Here is a 20,212-nt window from a genome sequence, read left to right as displayed (position 1 = left end):
ACATATGTCCCCAGCCGGGCACCACAGGTGTCCTCCTCAATTCAGTTGTATCCCCATTATCAAGACGGTGATACAGTCGAATACTGTGGTGGGCACAGGACCGCATGGCATCCCTCATAGAAAGCAGGCCACTAAGCTTGAAGCCTCTGAGGCAGTGTACAGATGACGCAGGCATCTAAGACCTCAGGCTGGAAGATGGTATGGCTTCTGTCAATTTGGTTGGGCCCTTGCCAGTATGTATGAACAATCTAACCCAGGTTTATTCTCTCTTGTTCTTACCTTCTGTTTTTGTAGGTGCATTCATTTAGGCTGCTACTGTAGGATCAATATAGCAGAAAATGGTGCTGACAGTGTTCCTGACCTGGTTAAATATTTATGCTTGTTAATATGCAAATGCTAAATGTCCCTCTTTTGACATATTTGCCTAAATGCTTGTGTTTTGCATGGATTTTTTTTTTTATGTGTGCACTGTGTGACGTTGTGCAGCACTAACAATCAGATCCACTGTGAGGTCTTCAAGATTTCCATGAACTACTTGCAAATTACAACTCTGTTTTAACACGAGTAATGACAAGTCCCTATGAATAAATCACCTTTCAAATAATAGTAACTTCATGATGTAGAAACCGCACTCCGTTGTATGGAAATATTCTCATTGAACAATGGGCATCTTTGCATTCTGTGTTTTGGTTGACTAACACTTAAAGGGAACCTGTCACCATGAAAATGGAGTGCAATCAGCGGGCAGCATGTTATAGAGCAGAAGGAGCTGCCCGCTCATTCTGTAAAACTTGTAGTTTATATATTTTATAGTTTATTGTGTGTGTTGTTAAAAGATATCAACACCATCCACTATAACAGTGACATCTACAGCACCCCGCCCCCTTAACAGTGACCTCCACAGCTCCCCACCCCTTAACACTGTGCCCCGTCCCTTAAAATTGGCCCTCCACAGCAGCCCACCCCCTTAACTTTGACCTTTACAGCAGCCTTGCCCTTTAACAGTGCGTTTCACAGCACACCACCCCCTTGACAGTGACCCCCTTAAAAGTGACCGTTACAGCAATCTGCCCCTTAAAACTGACCTCCATAGCGGACTATCCCCTTATTTGTGACCTCCACAGCAGCCTGCCCCTAGGGTGGCCAGAGGTCAAGTTTTCAGACTCCCTGTCCTTCATCTGGCGCAGGGTCTGGACGGACACAAGGATGTCCTGTTGAACAGCTCACTCTGACAGTATCACTGTGCTGTCTGAGTGTGAGCTGCAGGGAGAAAGTCACTGTCCCTCCCACCTCTGCAGCTGACAGAAGTTGATTTTTAACTTATTTTTTCAATCCCTGTCGGCTGAGGAGTGGGAGCGGGCGTGGCCTAACCAGATCAGGGCATGTCCTTTTCAACAGCTCACTCTAAGACAGCAGCACTGTGCTGTCTGAGTGTAAGATGCAGGGAAAAAGTCACCCTTCCTCCCACCCCTGCAGCTAACAGAAGTTAATTTTTACCTTCATTTTTTCAATCCCCGTCGGCTGTGGAGTGGGAGGGGGCGTGGTTTAGTGGGCATGGGGGCGGGGTTTTAAGTTTGTCTTTTGAGGGTGGACACATTGTGGTGGCGGGCGTGTCTGGGCTCCTTCCTGCAAGAGTGACGCCCCTCTGGGCATCTTACTGGCTCATTTGCATACCAAATAAACTGGATTTTCAGAGGATAAAAACATCTATTGCTGGATCAAAGGCACATCTTGAAATAAGGTGCTAAGTGCTATTAGGCCATGGCTTTACTTCAATAGCAATTATTCTTGTGACAGATTTCCTTTAAAGGGTTTCTGTCACCCCATTAAACCGTTTTTTTTTTTTTTTTCTTTACTAATATTCCCTATAGTGCAATCTCATGATACATAAGCAAATTAATCATTTTGGTTCAGTAGAATTTGCTAAAAATCGATTTTTAAAATATGCTAATTACCTTGCTACTAGCAAGTAGGGCGGCTACTTGCTGGTAGCAGCCGCATCCTCCGATGGTAATGACGCCCCCTCGGCATGCTGATTGACAGGGCCAGGGAAGGGAATCGTTCTCTGCTGGCGCTGTTAGAATTTGAAATCTCGCGCCTGCGCCGTACCTGTCTTCAATCGGCGCAGGCGCACTGAGAGGCGGCCGCTCTCTCGACCGCTCCCTCGACCGCTCCATCCTCAATGCGCCTGCGTCGATGACGTCATCAAGTACACCCGGAAGAGATTTATTATTAATAATCGTTGGTGGTATAGTGTTAATAACTGTCATTTTTATAAAATTTATTCCCATTTCGTTGGTGGTTTTTGTGGCAGCATGCTTATTATGTACATACTTACCTGATTCGAGCATCCAGCGACGTCACCAGACTCTCCGCCTCCTTCCAGCGATGCCGGCGTCTTCTCTTGCGGGTGTACTTGATGACGTCATCGACGCAGGCGCATTGAGGATGGAGCGGTCGAGCGAGCGGCCGCCTCTCAGTGCGCCTGCGCCGATTGAAGACAGGTACGGCGCAGGCGCGAGATTTCAAATTCTAACGGCGTCCTATCCAGAGGTTGTCTTTTTAAAATAGACGTGTGAGTGCTGCCAACATTGTTGTAGAGGTTAAAGAGGACCTTTCATCAGGCTAGCTCTAGTCTAATTATTATCCTACCTTTATAGGGCGGCCCCCACTGGGGGGGTCAGAAAAATGTCCAGACTTCACAGTACCCCTGCTACAGGGCACTACATTGGCAGACTGTTACTGGCTAGATCCATGTCCTAGGCAGCCTGTTTGACCGTTTCATCAGAACAGTCCATCATTGTGTGTTTTAGGTGGCCTGCACAGTATCTTGGTAACTCTGTCGGTCATGGAGTACTCTGGTTTCTTCAAATAAATAGTGGAAAGTTATGTGTTAGGTTGTGTATCCGTGTTTCACAGCTTTCAAAATCTCTGCTTGTTGACATTGAATGTGAACCTTCACTGTTTATATCCATGGGATGATAGTCTGTGCTGGTCATGAGATAATACAAGTAACCAGCTTGTGAGCTCTAATGCACTACTGTGATGGGTCCAGTGCTCTTAGCATTATAGTAGCATCACTGTATTTACATCTCCGTAGCCTGTAGGCACAGACTGGCTGTCTCCTCAGACTCCAGCAAACAAGAAGACCACACCTTCTAAAGCCAGACGTTGTAGTGCACTCCTTACAGCATCTAGCACATCTCTGCAGCCCTCTCATTGTCCCTTCTTAGGTGACCTCCTTTCACTCCAACAGTATCAAGAACCTAGTTAACATCTACCGATCAAGTGTTATAAATGTTATACGAACACATTTGTACCCCTCAATGTATTATGACAAGCCTAGTACAGTAAAATGAAAAGGTTTTTTTTCGAGATTTTACTACTGATGCCCTATCCTCAGGATCTACTCGGTGGTGGTCGAACACTCAGGACCACTGTATGAGAAGGCATTGGCACTCCTGTGAGCATCGCTGCTTTCCCAGCTTGCCAAGCAGAGTGCCGTACGTTGTATAGCAGCTGTGCTTGGTATCGTGTTCAGCCCCATTCACTTCTCCGGGGCTGAGCTGCGCCTAGTCCACATGACTGATGAATGTGTCATCACTGGCCTAGGAAAAGCTGTGAGAAGGCCGCAGCTCTCGCAGTAGTGCGGACATGCACGGCTAGATTGCCGCTAGCATGTCCGCAATACACCGGTCCTATAGGGCTGTGTCCTTTTTATTTGTTTAAAAAATGATTTTAGAGATATGTAAATGAGCCTTGTAAGGAGCCCAAGGGGATGTACTAACCTTCCTGGTGCCCAGCCACGCCGCCCTGTGAAGGAGCCCAGCACCGCCTGTGTCCTCCGAATCTCCTCCTTTCGTCAGTTAGATTGCCAGTAATCTTGCGATGCGCAGTTCCTTCCCTGAGGCTGATGCCAGCACAGGGAAGGAACACTATACCGGCACTGAGCATGCGCGAGCTCGTGCATCGCAAGATTACGGCAATCTAACTGTGACAAAAGGAGGAGATTCGGAGGACATAGGCGGTGCTGGGCTCCTTCACAGGGCGGCGTGGCTGGGCACCAGGAAGTTTAGTACAGCCCCTTGGGCTCCTTACTAGGGTCATTTATATATCTATAGAAACATTTTTTAAACAAAATAAAAGGACACAGCCCTATAGGACAGGTATATTGCCGACATGCTAGCGGCAATCTAGCCGTGCATGTCCGCATCTCTATAGCCGAAAACGAGGTGACAGAATCCCTTGTTTGTTAGCTTGAAAAAGTATATTAAGCTGAAACATTGCCTTGCAACATGGGTGAATAAAGTCTTCTACATTGTTTCACAAGTCCGGAGTGCTGCCCACTTTTTGTATCCTGCATATTGGGTGAGTTTATTCCCACTGGGCTGTGCACCCATTTTCTCTTTTTTGATTTTTGTTTGCAAATAAATGTAACGCAGCACTCCTTGGATTGTGTTTGGACCCCAGGACCAAGGGGAAAACGCTGGCACCTGAACTACTTGAAGCAAGGAGTGCTGCCCTGCCATTTTCTGTATATATATGTGTGTGTGTGTGTGTGTGTGTGTATGTGTATGTATATATATATATATATATATATATATATATATATATAATGAAGAAAGACACCGCAGCACGTCCATTTGGTGAAAAAAGTGGGACCCTTTATTCACCTGTGCGACGTTTCGGTCCGCTTACTGGGACCATTTTAAAATGGTCCCAGTAAGTGGACCGAAAAGTCGCACAGGTGAATAAAGGGTCCCACTTTTTTCACCAAATGGACGTGCTGCGGTGTCTTTCTTCAATATATATATATATATATATATATATATATATATATATATATATATATATATATATATATATATAATGTGTGAAACCGGACAGCGCTCCAGGTAAAAAAAATAAGTGGTTTTATTCACCCATGTGTTATAGGCAACGTTTCAGCTCGTACAAAGTGCCTTTTTCGCTTGAAAAAGGCTCTTTGTATGAGCTGACACGTGTGTGTATGTGTATATATGTATATATATATATATATGCGCACACGGATCCGGCTTTGCACGGGTATATTTCTTCTATTTCATTAAATGTTTGTGTGTGTCGTTAAAAAGATATCGACAGTATCCCTCTTAACAGTAACCTCTACAGCACCCTGCCACTTTAACAGTGAACTCCTGCACTAACAGTGACCTCCACAGCAGTTGCCCCTTTAATAGTAGCCCCTGCTACCTTAACAGTGACCTCCACAGCGCCTGCCCCCTTAATGCTAGGGCTACACGACGACATGTGTCGCGCAACATTTTGTCGCAACAATTTTTATAATGATAGGCTATGGTGTCGCACTGAGACATGTGACCTACTGCGACACGACAGTCGCAAAAATCCATCCAAGATGGGGTTTTTTCTGCGACTGTCGTGTCGCAGTCACAGCATGTCACATGTCGCAATGCGACACCATAGCCTATCACTATAAAAATTGTTGTGTTACATCAATGTCACGCAACACATGTAGCAATCTAGTTGTGCCCTATGTGTCGTGTGACACATGTCGTTGTGTAGCCTTAGCCTAAAGCTGACCTACAGCAGTGAAGAAAAATGGCTGGGTTGTTATGGAAACTTGGAGTAAAACTGTGTGTATGTGGAGACTAAGGGCCTGTGAGCTTCTATTGGCTGATAAGGGACATGTGACTGTGTGTATGGCAGTTGGGATATGAAGAGAATGACTTTCAGGCTTCTATTGGCTAATGCAGGTCATTTTTTGGGAATAGCTCAGAAACGGTACATCGTAGAGAGCTGACACCCGCTCTAAAACCTTCCTGGACACCTGATGTACCTGTGTGCCAAATTTGGTGATCGGTCCAGTCAATTGGTCGCGCATAAAGAACAGGCAGACAGACGTCAGGACAGACAAACTTATTCATGTTACCTCCACAGTATTCTTTCTCAGATAGTAAGTGATATGTGTACCAAGTTTAGTAGAAATTGATCGATGAGTTTTTGAGTTTACAGAGCAATATGTGTGTGGTAAAAACTGTTGGAGCATACAAACTCCATGCATCTGCTGTGTAGGGGAGTATGACCCCACGAGATTTCTTTCCAGATGGCAAGGGGTGTGTATACCAAGTTTAGTTGAAATCGATGGTTGCATTTTGAGTGATCGCGGAACATACACACATATATACATCCTTCTTTATATAGATAGATAAATATATGTATTTGGTAGATTTATTTTTACTGTAATAGTAAATAGTCTGTGATAATACATTGACAGAGAGGTATAACTGTGTTAGTGGAACATTTATTGTACTAGAGCAGGGATCGGCAACCTTGGGCTCTCCAGCTGCTGTGAAACTACAACTCCCAGCATGCACACTTAATCGGCTGTTCTTGTAACTCTCATAGAAGTGAAGGGGGGATTTTGGGAGTTGTGGTTTTAGAGCAGCTGGCATGCCGAAGGTTGTTGATCCCTGCACTAGAGAGATTCTTACTATGTACTGGTGTAATGTGCCTTCTTGGCAGTATGTAATTAGTTTATACTTTTTTTGCTTTTTGGTTCTTTGTATGCAATTATCTACTAGTATTCAGATCAAACAAAAAAGTTAGAAATTATTTTTGAAAGGGATCTTAAATGTAACACCATTGTCTTTCACTACTCGTTCAACTGTATACTTTCTGTTGGTGTGCAGTGTTTTTCAGCATCTGAAACTCTTGCTTGACATAAAATTTTGTGGCGAGTTGGAGCAGTTCCTGAGTCTACCTCCGAAATGATTGTTTTGAGAAGGTGGGAGTAAAGTTTTGCTCATCCATAAATTGCCATTTTTTTTATTTCCGTTCCAGTCATACGAGAATGCACTGGGGCAAGGAGCTGGACTAGAAGCTCACGGTAAGATCATGTGATGTACATGTCATTTTAACATAGGTTTTCTTCAGTACTGTTAGGGTTTCTGTCTAGATATGTGAATAAGCTGCTTTGATTTCCTTATGTACGTGTACCAGAAAAAAATCTGCGGGTTTATTAAAGGGAGACCTTAACCAGCGACCTTCCTATCAAACTGTTTGCATAGACACATGGCTGTGGTTCACCTGATTAAAACTGTGTGTTTTTCTTTTATTGATCCGGGGCTTCGTTCAATAATTGATACTTTTTCCAAATATGTAGATTGGTCCTTTAGTGCAATGAGGGCATCACCATTGCTCTTGTTGCACTCATACTTTATTCATTTCTGTGACCAGCCCCTCCCTCACTGCTTTGATTGACAGGACCAGGCAGTGGTAAAGCAGCAAGAGAGGGTCTGGTCACAGAAACGAGTGGAGCTTGGGTGCAACAAAAGTGATGGTGATGCCTTCAATGCACCAAAGGCCTTCAATGCCTTCAATGCACCAATATGCACTTTAATTACTTAGAATGGCTTGTTTTGTCTAGGGAGCAATTATTAGAAGAAATAAAATGGCTGCCGTCCTATCGGTACACACAAAACCTGTCCTAATCACACAGGAGGACAAGTTAATTAACCACAATGAGCCATAGTGCTGCCTCATCCTCCTCTCTGCTGCTCTGCTTGTCAGGAATCATGGTCCTGATTACAGGTAAATCTCTGTGGGGATGGAAAAGATGAGGAGGGTGAGGTGTGGCTAATGAGCAGCAGCCCTTGTGTGCAGTCTCCATTACCACAGCCCAAAATTACCATAGCCTGTCCTGTCCGTCCTCTCTGTACTTCATGTCTCCTCATGAACTACATTCCCCAGAGATTCAGCTAAAGTTCTTATCTGTATTCAGGAACATAATCCCTGACAAGTAGAGAGGAGGAGAAGGATGAGGCAACTCTTTACCTCAGTGTTGTAAAGTAACTTGTCCTCGTGTGATTGGGACAGGTTTTGTGTGAACTAATGGGACAGCAGCCGTTTTGTTTCCACTGATGATTTGCTCCCGAGACAAAACGAGACATTTAGAACTAATGAAAGGTATTTGAGAATATATCTATAATAAAGTAATATTTAAGTATTTTCATTTTCTTAATTCCCAGAGAACCCCTTTAAGAAAAAGTATCATAACTCTGAAACGGAGCCTCAGCTCAACAAAAGAAAAACTGCATTTTAATCCCATGAACCACAGCTATGTGGCTATGAAAATAATAGGAAAGGGAGATCACTGATAACAGATTAAAGTCAGGCGGCTTAAAGGCAATCTGTTATCAGTGACCTCCTGTGACCTAAGCCTGTATTAGGGTCCATTCACACGTCCGCAAAATGGGTCTGGATCTGTTCGGCAACGTTGCGGAACGGATCTGGACCCATTAATTTTCAATGGGGCCGTAAAAGATGCGGACATCTAACAAGAAAAGGCATTTCTATTTAAAGTGCTGGCCATGTGCGGTCCACAAAATGCGGAATGCACATGGTCGGTGTCTGTGTTTTGCGGATCTGCAATTTGCGGACAGCAAAACACTTGCAGATGTGTGAATGGACTCTTAGACTGGCAGATCAGCAAGCAATCCTCGGAAGGGAAGCGTTCTCTCCCGGCAATTGCTTGCTAGCTAACGGAGACTGCTGCTATTACTGTCTAGTGTCTTTTACTGTCTAGTGGTTTGCCAGCGGCAGATCGCCATTAGGCAGCGTTTACTCGTTCATCCGCGGTAGTATTACACTGCAACATGAGCGTTCTCCATGGGGCTGCCAGGAAGCCCGGTGACGTAACCGGCACTGATGGGTGGGCTTTAGCACTGCCCTAGCCAGTAAAACAGCTAGGGCAGCGCTAAAGCTTGCCCATCAGAGCGGGTGACGTCACCGAACACACTGCTTGGCGGAAGCCACCGCCCGGCAGTGTGTTATTGTAAACAAAAGAGCCCGTGACCTACGCGATCTAGCGCAGGGCAAGGGAGCGCATCGGAGCATGAGATGCTCCGATGCTAACATCAGGGGGGCTGTCTGGGTGAAAATATGGGTTTGTCCGGGTTCAGCTCTGAACCCGGACAACCCCTTCAAAGCTGAATTTGCTGAGAAGGGTGAGCGTAGGTTTGCAGCAGTGATGATGTCATTCTCTATCTGTGGTTGCAATTTTAATTATTGTTTTTTTCTAAATAAAGGGATTCTGCCAAGTTCATAAGTCATAACTAGGTGATCATTGGGGGTCCGACCACTGGAACCTCTAATGATCCAGAGAACGGAGGTCCTCTTCTCACAATCTGATGGGGTAGCAGGTCCGGCATGTGCCCTACCGCTCTTTACATTCTCTATGGGAGCGAATGAATGGAGCAGCAGGGGATAGGGGATAACTTCAAAATTGGCACAACCTGGGGAGAACTCTCATTTTGGTGGTTTTAAGTATTTATTTGACAACTAAACACTAATCCCTGTGTTAGGGCTCATGTACACGGCCGTTGCTCGGCCGTTCCGTGCAGTGGGGTCCGCAGTTTGAGGTCCCCAATGCACAGGCAACATCTGTACAGATTCCGCAGACTGATCCAGACCCAATAATCTTGAATGTGTCTGTGATTTGTCCGCACCGCAAAAAATAACTAAAAAATGTTTTTTTTGCGGTGCGGAGGCATGGAGAGAAACCCCACGGAAGCACTCCGTAGTGCTTCTGTGGGGGTTCCGTGCCTCCGTTCTGCACCTTCCGGATATCCGTGATGCGGGTGCACGAGGCCGGTGCCTGGATTTTGCGGACCTGCTGTTTGTGGGCTGCAATACGGGCATAGCTGAGCAACGGCCGTGTGCATGAGCCCTTAGACTACTGAAGACAGTGATTGGCTGCAGCCGTCATGTGTCCTATACCGACAAATCACTAAACAGTTTGTAACAAGTAGCTGTAGGAGGACTAGACCAGCGGCACAGCGCTAGAGAAAGAGGGGATGATGTATATACTTTTGTCAATGAGGGGGCTTGTCTGAGATTTTTAATTATCTTGGACAACCCCTTTAATATAATAAGTGTAAACATCCAAGGACGCCAAACTGTGTGCATTTTCCCAGATTTATAAATTAAGCCGTGAGAGAGAAGTCATCACCCCTGTGAACCAGTGAGATTGTATTCCTCTTAATATTGTCATTGGTCCAGGGCCATTGGTCTGTGGAATCCTAGTAAAGGAGATGAAATGTGGGAAAGTGATGCTTTTACTTTTGCCAAGTGAACTTTTTATGCCCAAAATTGGTAATGTGCTTTCTGTGTGCCATCCAGCGCTCAGCGGGCAAATGTGTGCTATCTGTCCGTCTGTCTAATCAGAAATAATAGGACATTACAAGATATAGTTACACATACATATAAAACGTGTTACCAGAAGGCATTTTTTTTTTCTGACCTGGCACAGCTGCCTTTACGTCTGTCATGATTTTTTTACAATAATTCCACTGTAGTGCTGTCTAAGCTCATAATTTCAATGCCAGTGACCCAAAGACATTGTAATGTGTAGCTGCTTGTCCCTTTCTCATAAACATGAACTCTTGGCCAAAGGTTCCAAAAATACTTGTCTGTTATGAATGCTTGGGGACATATTATGTCAAAAATAAATGTAAAATAAAAAAAAAATATTATAAACACTACAAATCAAGTAAAAAGGAGGGAAACTCACACCACCAGCCCAACAGTCCGTCCAGTCATCTGAAACTATATGCATTATACCAAAATGAGGAGCCTATTTTAACACTTTAAAACATGTGGAATTTATCCAAAATTCACACCCAAATGGGCTCCATTAACCACCTTCGTACTGGCACAGGTAGAACAGAATGTGTATTCCACATGTAAACCATGTAATTCTAGATTGACTGATGCTGAGCTAAAACCTCATGTACCATATCAAGTAGTCTAGTTAGATTGTAACCAGCATCCAAAGGTTCATGAAGGGTAATAGTAGCACCCATATTTCTGCACTTTGCGGTGGGTGCGTGTTCCGCCTGATATCGGGAGTCAGTTTGGCCTAGAGCGCTCTTTCATCATGTTCATTAGTTCTAAGATGAGCAGGTCTTTTACTTTTGTAAAATGTACATATGTCTTCTTTATGTTGGCATCTTTTTGTAAATGTCATTTTAATTTTTTAGGACGTTAGAAGGCTTAGAATTTTAGAAGCAATTCTTAAAAAAATTTTAGAAAATTTCCAGAACCCACTCTTTAACCCCTTATGGACTTAGGGTGTACCGCTACGTCCTAACTTTAAATTGCGAATGCGGCGGGGGTTAATCGCAACAGGATGTCCACTGAAATCATTCAGCAGGCATCCTGTCACAACGCCCTAACTATTTTTGGAGGTATTACTATGTATTATAAAAGTAGAGAAATTGAAACTTGGAAATTTGCAATTTTTTTTAAAAAATGGTAATTTTGGTATTTTATTTTTTTTATAAATAAAAATGATTTTTTTTTTACTTCATTTTACCAGTGTCATGAAGTACAATATGTGACGATAAGTCAAAGCATTTTAAAGTTATCAGCACTTACGACACTGGTCAGATTTGCAAAAAATGGCCAAGTCCTTAAGGTGAAATAGGGCTGAGTCCTTAAGGGGTTAAAGAGGACCTTTCATGGGTCCGAATATTTTAAGATAACTATGTGGACATGTAGAGCGGCGCCCAGGGATCTCACTGCACTTACTATTATCCCTGGGCGCCACTCCATTCGCCCGCTGTGGCCCCGTTACCTTCTCCCGTGCTGTATGGTAATTGCTACTATCGGTAAACTAGGGAGGAGTTTGCCCTGTTTCTCCCAGTCTGTGAGCTCTGCGCTGTGATTTGGACAGCACTACAGCCAGGGAGAAGGAACTCCCAGGGAGAAACAGGGCAAACTCCTCCCTGGTTTACAGATGGTAGCAATTACCATACAGTGCGGGAGAAGGTAACTGGGCCACAGCGGGCAAACGGAGCTGCTCCCAGGGATAATAAGTGCAGTGAGATCCCTGGGCGCGGCTCTACATGTCCACATAGTTATCTTAAAATGTTCGGACCCGTGAAAGGTACTCTTTAAGGACCAGTTGAGGTCTGAAGTCCCTTTGTGGGGCTTACATGGTGGAAACCCCCCATAAATGACCCCATTGCAGAAACTACACCCCTCAAGTTAATCAAAACTGATTTTACAAACTTTGTTAACCCTTTTAGGTGTTCCACAAGAATAGAAGGAAAATAGAGATGAAATTTAAAAATTTCACTTTTTTGTCAGATTTTCCATTTTAACACATTGAGGGTTAACAGCCAAACAAAACTCAATATTTATTACCCCAATTCTGCGGTTTCCAGAAACACCCCATATGTGGTCGTAAACTGCTATAAGGGCACACGGCAGGGTGCAGAAGAAAAGGAATGCCATATGGTTTTTGGAAGGCAGATTTTGCTGGACTGGTTTTTAGATGCAATGTCCCATTTGAAGATTTACAAGATTTATCTGACAGGGTAGATCATGTGCTATTTTTATAGAGCAGGTTGTTACAGACGCAATGATATCAAATATGTCTACTTTCTATTTGTTTGTTTCAGTTTTACATAATAAAGCATTTTTGAAAAAAAAAATTTGTCTCAGTATGCCTTATTTTAATTTATTTTTTCTGCTGATCATCTTGTGCAGGGGCTCGTTTTTTGCAGGAAGAGTTGATATTTTTATTGGTACCATTTTTGGGTACATATTAATTCATTATTAAACTTTATGGGGCAAGGTGACCAAAAAATTGGTTGTTTTGAAACAGTTTTTTTATTTATTTATTTTTACAGCGTTCACCTGAGGGGTTAGGTCATGTGACATTTTTATAGAGCAGATTGTTACGGACGTGGCAATACCTAATATGTATACTTTTTTTTACTTAAGTTTTTAAACAATAATAGTAATTTTGAAACCAAAGAAATGATGTTTTAGTGTCTCCATAGTCTGAGAGCCATAGCTTTTTATTTTTTGACTGATTGTCTTAGGTAGGGTGTAATTTTTTGCGGGATGAGGTGACTTTGATTGGTACTATTTTGGGGGGCATACGCCTTTTTGATCGCTTGGTGTTGCAATTTTTTGTGATGTAAGGTGACAAAAAATGGCTTTTTTTGGCACTGCTTTTGTTTTTATTTTTTTACGGTGTTCAGCAGAGGGGTTAGGTCATGTAATATTTTTATAGAGCTGGTTGTTACGGACGCGGCAATACCAAATATGTATACTTTTTAATTTATTTAACTTTAACGCAATAATAGCATATTTGAAACAAATAAAATGACGTTTTAGTGTCTCCATGTTCTAAGAGCGGTTTTCTTATGTAGGAGCTCATTTTTTGCGGGATGAGAAGACTGTTTTATTATTTTGTGGGACATACGCCTTTTTGATTGCTTGGTGTTGCACTTTTTGTGATGTAAGGTGACAAAAATTGCTTTTTTTGACTCTTTTTTTTTTATTTTTTAGTAGTATAGTATAGTACAGTACTATCAGGTTTCCTGATAGATGGCAACACCGGACGCCTTTGCAAGGTGTCAGGTTGCCATGGCAACCATCGGGCCGCTGCCATTGCAGAGCGGCAGACCGATGGTTGAGAGAGGGAGCCCCCTCCCTCTGTTAACCCCCTTGGATGCCGCTGACCACGGCAACTAAGGGGTTACAGCAGTGTCAGCATACAGCTGACACAAGGTTCTGATGGCGGCGGCTCAGGAACGGAGCCACCGCCATCACAAAGTGCAGGGGGACCCACCAGGGGCTGGGGGAAGTCGAAATGGGGGCAGAGCCGGCACAGATGGATGCAGGGCGGGCATGGAGGAAACACAGCCCACAGCCACAACGTACAGAGCATGGTCGGCACAGATGGGGCACCCAGACACCAGGGAGCAGCAGGCAAGACATCAAAGGGCAGACAGGCCACATCAGGGGGCACAAAGCGGGGCATGGAGAAGCAAGTGCCTGATTTTAGGCTCCGATCTGCAGAGTGCAGAACCAAGCCTGAAACCGGCATTTTTACACTGCCGCGATCCGATTGGTTAGTCTGCACAGACTAACCAATCGGAGCGATCGCCGGCAAGGGACCACTCTGATTGGTCCCTTGCTGGAATTACTGGACTGTTGACTGTCCCTGACGACGGCAGTCCAGGGGCGGAAGCTTTAATCCAAGTGTTTTGCAGCGCTTTGTTTAAAGAGCTTCCAGAATGTTTATATATGTGCTAGCTGTACGGTGCATGTGCAGATAGCACGTATATAGCCGTATGGCAGTCAGGAAGGGGTTACATTGTTTCTTAAAGTGAACCCGTCACCACATTGCATGTATGGTGCAATGTGCATGTTTCTAGAGCAAAAGAAGTTAAGAGAGTGTGTGTGTGTGTGTGTGTGTGTGTGTGTGTGTGTGTGTATGGGTTGAATTGCATTTTCAGTGTCACAGGTTCAATAAAAAATACATTATTTAAACATATTTTTTTGCCTAATTTTACATTTTGTTTAAGGATCAGAACAATAAATATATCATTTTGGTTGGCGTTCTTTTAATTTAGGTGGGTCAACATTTTGTGGCGTTGCTTCTCTGTGTCTGATGGGAAAACTTGAAGATATATTCTCTGTAAAAGAACTCGACCGAATAAGAAGATGGTGCATCATGAGGCAACAGAATGGCTTCCATGGGCGACCTAACAAACCAGTTGACACCTGCTATTCCTTCTGGGTGGGAGCAACTTTGACGGTAAAGATTTCTGTAGCCGTAAAGACTTGCATCAGCTGTAACGCTTCTTCTAGTAATAGAATATAGTGTCAATGTCTTCTACAGATTGAAGTTCATGCCTTTTTGATTTATTATAATGACACCTTTTTATTGTTGCATTGCCTTATATTCTTCATTTACTAATCTCTTTGAATCTTTTATTTTTTGCTGGTTATTGCAGCTGCTAGACATCTTCAAGTACACAAATTTTGAGAAAAACAGAAATTTTATTTTATCTACTCAAGACCGTCTAGTTGGTGGTTTTGCTAAGTGGCCAGATAGCCATCCAGGTACATTTTTTTTATTACTATTACTTATGCATGTAAATATATCTCTAAAATCAAAATATGCACATAAGCCCTAATGGTTCGCTAAATAAGAAGATTCACCAAAATGGAGAGAACACAAGCTGACCACATCCAGTTTATTTTTTGCTGCATCATTCACAATGGTTTAATGGGGTTTTCTTGGGGTATGGGAGCAGAAAGAGCTAAAAAAAAAAATTAAAAAACATTACTGACCCTCACTAATTTCGACAGTTCCCCCCCCCCCCTTTCTGATGGAACTCTGGTCCCTGCTGTTCTCCACTTCCTGGTCCCAGCTCAACACACAGGAAATTGCTTGTAATGGCTGCTGCAGTGACCTGGCAGTGATTTTTTTGAGTGGGCATTACAAGCCATTTATTTTAACCCTTTGTGGCCCTTTAAAAAAATAAAATAAAAAATCTCCCCAGAAAACCCCTTAAGGGCATCTGAACACCTTGCAGAATATGCATGCTTTTTCCACTGGGAATTCCGTGTTCTAAAAAAAAATGAAGCGTAGTACAGTACCAGCACAGTGTATGAGTAAGCAAATCTCATGTACATTTTGCGGGTTGTTTCCGTGCAGAAATTGACCTGCATTGCGGATTTCTAAAGCTGCAGCTTTCACCATTATCCAATGAAGGTTGAGATGCGCGTAAAAACCGCATCTAATCTGCACCGAAATTAAAAATGACAGTTTTTGGTGTGGCTATGGTGCAGAAACACGCCTGAGTCTTTACGGAAATTTGTGCGGATCTGTGTGTGTTCGACCACACTCGTGTGCAGGTGGCCTAAAGGGAATCTGTCACATACGGCAAGCCCTGCTTACTACAGTAATATACATGTGGAATACCTGCCGCTGACTCCATGTCAGTACTCGCCTTATTCACCCACTTTGTGCCCACAAACCAGGCGTGGAATGCATAGAGGACTTCTTCTTTCCATCATGTACGCATGCACAGGTGTCCTCTCAATGCATTCCATGGCTAGTTTGCATATGCACAGCAAAAGAATGGGGTTGTTCTGTACATATATTACTGTACTTATTAGAGCTTGTCGGAGGTGACAAATTCCCTTTAATGTGGTCACCGTCTTTAGCCTGGATTACAAAACCTCCCATTTAGCTGACCTGCCTGTATGCCAAGTGCCACAGATTTTACAAACTCTTATTCAGTGGGTTTTGTGTAAACAAAAAATGTATTTGGCCAAGGTCCATTATCCTGTGTTAGGGCTCTTTCACACTTGCGTTCTTTTCTTCCGGCATAGAGTTCCGTCGTCGGGGCTCTATGCCGGAAGAATCCTGATCAGTTTTATCCTAATGCATTCTGAATGGAGAGAAATCCGTTCAGGATGCATCAGGATGTCTTCAGTTCCGGAACGGAACGTTTTTTGGCCGGAGAAAATACCGCAGCATGCTGCGCTTTTTGCTCCGGCCAAAAATTCTGAACACTTGCCGTAAGGCCGTATCCGGAATTAATGCCCATTGAAAGGCATTGATCCGGATCCGGCCTTAAGCTAAACGTCGTTTCGGCGCATTGCCGGATCCGACGTTTAGCTTTTTCTGAATGGTTACCATGGCTACCAGGACGCTAAAGTCCTGTTTGCCATGGTAAAGTGTAGTGGGGAGCGGGGGAGCAGTATACTTACTGTCCGTGCGGCTCCCGGGGCACTCCAGAGTGACGTCAGGGCGCCCCACGCTCATGGATGACGTGTCGCATGGATCACGTCATCCATGCGCATGGGGCGCTCTGACGTCATTCTGGAGCGCCCCGGGAGCCGCACGGACTGTAAGTATACTGCTCCCCCGCTCCCCACTACTACTATGGCAGCCAGGACTTTAATAGCATCCTGGGTGCCATAGTAACACTGAACGCATTTTGAAGACGGATCCGTCTTCAAATGCTTTCAGTTCACTTGCGTTTTTCCGGATCCGGCGTGTAATTCCGGCAAATGGAGTGCACGACGGATCCGGACAACGCAAGTGTGAAAGAGGCCTAAGCCCCGTTCCGGACAGCAGAGACACAGAGCATAAATATGACTTATAATGCTCTTTGCCTCTCTGAACTTTTTACTACAAAATCACGGTGACAACTTTATCTCACTGTGATTTTGTAGCAAAAAGATCAGAGAGGCAGAGAGTATTATTAATCATGTTAAAGCTCTGTGTATGTGCTGTCCGGAACGGGGCTTGGCTCTCTTTTTCACTCGTGTGAAAGATCCCTAAGGGTATCTTGTAGGGAAGGCATCCTCGTACCAATTGTACATTACTGGCTGCTGACAGATTTCATATGTCTTCCTATGGAATGTTGTGGAGCAGTGTTCACCAGCTTGTATCGTCCTAGCTATATGTGGCACCTAGGCTCATTTCATATCACTGGCAGTTTACACTAGGGTAAGAGCAATATGAATCAGTTGTATCTTTAAAAGTGTTGGCACACAGACCTTATTTATCACCTATGCACAACAAATTATGTGTAAACGCTGTGGGATCCCCATCAGTCACAAGAATAGGGGGACCCAGGTTCCTTGTATAAAAGTAGTGGTAGTGTGCATTGTGGTTACCTGTTCATTCAGAGATAGCGGAGTACAGCACTCGTATACTTTCCATCAGTTGCATAGACGGTGAATAGAGCAGTGGGCACTCGTGTACACGACCACCCTGTTCATACAGAGGTTCCCTTTAGTCATAATCGTGGCAGTCCAGCTTCCAGTGATCATTCATGTATCGCCTATCCCAGTGGTCGGCAACCTTTGGCACGCCAGATGTGGTCAGACTACAACTCCCAGCATGCTTCATTCACTTCTATGGGAGTTCTGAAAACAGCTAAGAGTGTGCATGCTGGGAGTTGTAGTTTCATCACAGCTGGAGTGCTGAAGGTTGCTGATCCCTGACCTATCCGATGGGTTGGTGACAGATGTTGATTTTGGGTTCCCCCCCCCCCCTCCTTTTTTTAATTCTTCTAGTGGCTCAACACAATCTATTGTATTTGTGACAAATATGTATGTGCATTAGATGTGTCTCCTCATTCCCCACCTTGTTTTTTTTTTTTTTTCTCAATGCCCTAGATGCCTTGCATGCATACTTTGGAATCTGTGGCCTTTCATTGATGGGAGAATCCGGTATTAATGAAGTACACCCAGCACTGAATGTAAGCTTATCAGCATACAAACATCTCCAGCAGCTCCATGACTCCTGGAAAGCCAAGAACTATGAAACGAGTTCAAATCATCTGCACCCCACTACTTGACTGACCACCAACATCACCTTAAGTTGGAGATTCATAGCCCCACTTCTAAGCCATGTATCAACCAAGCGTGCTTTTTTGTACTGGAGTCATACGATCAAAGTGTTCATTGGTTAGTAGCGCTACTTTGTACAACAGGCTTCAACCACTTCTCCTGTACCTCAATAAAAATATATATTTTATACAATGGTATTAATTAAAATAGCTCACGTTATTGTTGATCAGCTTTAGAAGTTCACTTTAATGACAGCCATGTTCAGTACTTGTAACACGAAAACGCACACACACTAATGGAAAAGGATCTTATTGTATCAAACTGGATGGCATTATTTCAGACAAGACTACACTCTGGAGTAGAATAGTGCTGGAACACTGGAAAATAGTGGGTATGACCGGACTGATGTTATTTGTTGTGCCCCACATACTAAATGCGTGTCTGCCAAGCTATCATCAAGTGGGTGCACCAAGAGTTTAAAGGGGTTGTCTCACCTCTAGGCTTGTGCTTCACGTTAAAATGGGGTTGCCTGCGACTTGTAGTGAAATCCCCAGAATTACCACAGTTCTCAAGTGAAAAGGTTGTGGCCATGTATCCCACACCAATGTCAAGAATTTTTTCCCTGTTTGTAGGGAACTTTGAGAATGTGGCCAAGTCACAATAAAACTACGAGGTGACGGCATCATTATGGAGCCCTAGCCAAAATAAAACCAAGCTCAAAGATCCAAATAGCTTAACCCACTGTGACATACCCGTGAATTAAAGGGTTGTACTGAGGGGGGCTCAAGCGCAAAGCTCACTCCATACATGGCAGGTGCCAGATGAGTAATACAGCTGACATGCGTCGGCAGTTATCAGGAATGGAAATTACTCCAATCCGGGTTATTTAACCACTCAGATTCTGCTGTCAATAGTGAAGGTGGCAATTGTGGAGGCTCCAAGCGTTGTCATAGTAAGCTGCCTGCAAAGCCAAGCCTGAGGCACAGTCTGACAGGCAGCCTGTGAAAATCCCATAGACTGCAACAGTATTCTATCTCAGTCTTTGGGACGTGCTATCGGAAGATCACATATACAGTACAGACCAAAAGTTTGGACACACCTTCTCATTCAAAGAGTTTTCTTTATTTTTATGACTATGAAGGCATCAAAACTATGAATTAACACATGTGGAATTATATACATAACAAACAAGTGTGAAACAACTGAAAATATGTAATATTCTAGGTTCTTCAAAGTAGCCACCTTTTGCTTTGATTACTGCTTTGCACACTCTTGGCATTCTCTTGATGAGCTTCAATAGGTAGTCCCCTGAAATGGTCTTCCAACAGTCTTGAAGGAGTTCCCAGAGATGGTTAGCACTTGTTGGCCCTTTTGCCTTCACTCTGCGGTCCAGCTCACCCCAAACCATCTCGATTGGGTTCAGGTCCTGTGACTGTGGAGGCCAGGTCATCTGGCGCAGCACCCCATTACTCTCCTTCATGGTCAAATAGCCCTTACTTTCAAAGTTTTCCCAATTTTTCGGCTGACTGACCTTCATTTCTTAAAGTAATGATGACCACTCGTTTTTCTTTACTTAGCTGCTTTTTTTCTTGCCATAATACAAATTCTAACAGTCTATTCAGTAGGACTATCAGCTGTATATCCACCTGACTTCTCCTCAACGCCACTGATGGTCCCAACCCCATTTATAAGGCAAGAAATCCCACTTATTAAACCTGACAGGGCACACTTGTGAAGTGAAAACCATTTCAGGGGACTACCTCTTGAAGCTCATCAAGAGAATGCCAAGAGTGTGCAAAGCAGTAATCAAAGCAAAAGGTGGCTACTTTGAAGAACCTAGAATATGACATATTTTCAGTTGTTTCACACTTGTTTGTTATGTATTTATTTCCACATGTGTTAATTCATAGTTTTGATGCCTTCAGTGTGAATCTACAATTTTCATAGTCATGAAAATAAAGAACTCTTTGAATGAGAAGGTGTGTCCAAACTTTTGGTCTGTACTGTACATGTCCCCTAAGAGGCCTAAAAAGTATAG

At 43.7% G+C, this 20,212-nt stretch overlaps 1 protein-coding gene across 1 annotated transcript in view; it reads left to right on the top strand.

Annotated features, from left to right (window-relative positions):
* The window catches only part of PGGT1B (protein geranylgeranyltransferase type I subunit beta), a 61,491-nt gene extending 42,249 nt beyond the window's left edge, over nucleotides 1-19,242 (top strand). Inside the window, exons 6-9 of the mRNA XM_040421643.1 lie at nucleotides 6,838-6,883; nucleotides 14,430-14,614; nucleotides 14,814-14,922; nucleotides 18,001-19,242. Of these exons, the coding sequence (XP_040277577.1) occupies nucleotides 6,838-6,883; nucleotides 14,430-14,614; nucleotides 14,814-14,922; nucleotides 18,001-18,182 (522 nt within the window). The 3' untranslated portion in view covers nucleotides 18,183-19,242. The remainder of the gene's footprint in view (nucleotides 1-6,837; nucleotides 6,884-14,429; nucleotides 14,615-14,813; nucleotides 14,923-18,000) is intronic.
* The last annotated feature ends 970 nt before the right edge of the window (nucleotides 19,243-20,212 follow it).

This window comes from Bufo bufo, chromosome 2 (assembly GCF_905171765.1).
Source record: "Bufo bufo chromosome 2, aBufBuf1.1, whole genome shotgun sequence".
NCBI classification, from domain to species: domain Eukaryota; kingdom Metazoa; phylum Chordata; class Amphibia; order Anura; family Bufonidae; genus Bufo; species Bufo bufo.
This window is presented reverse-complemented; position numbering and strand designations above follow the sequence as displayed.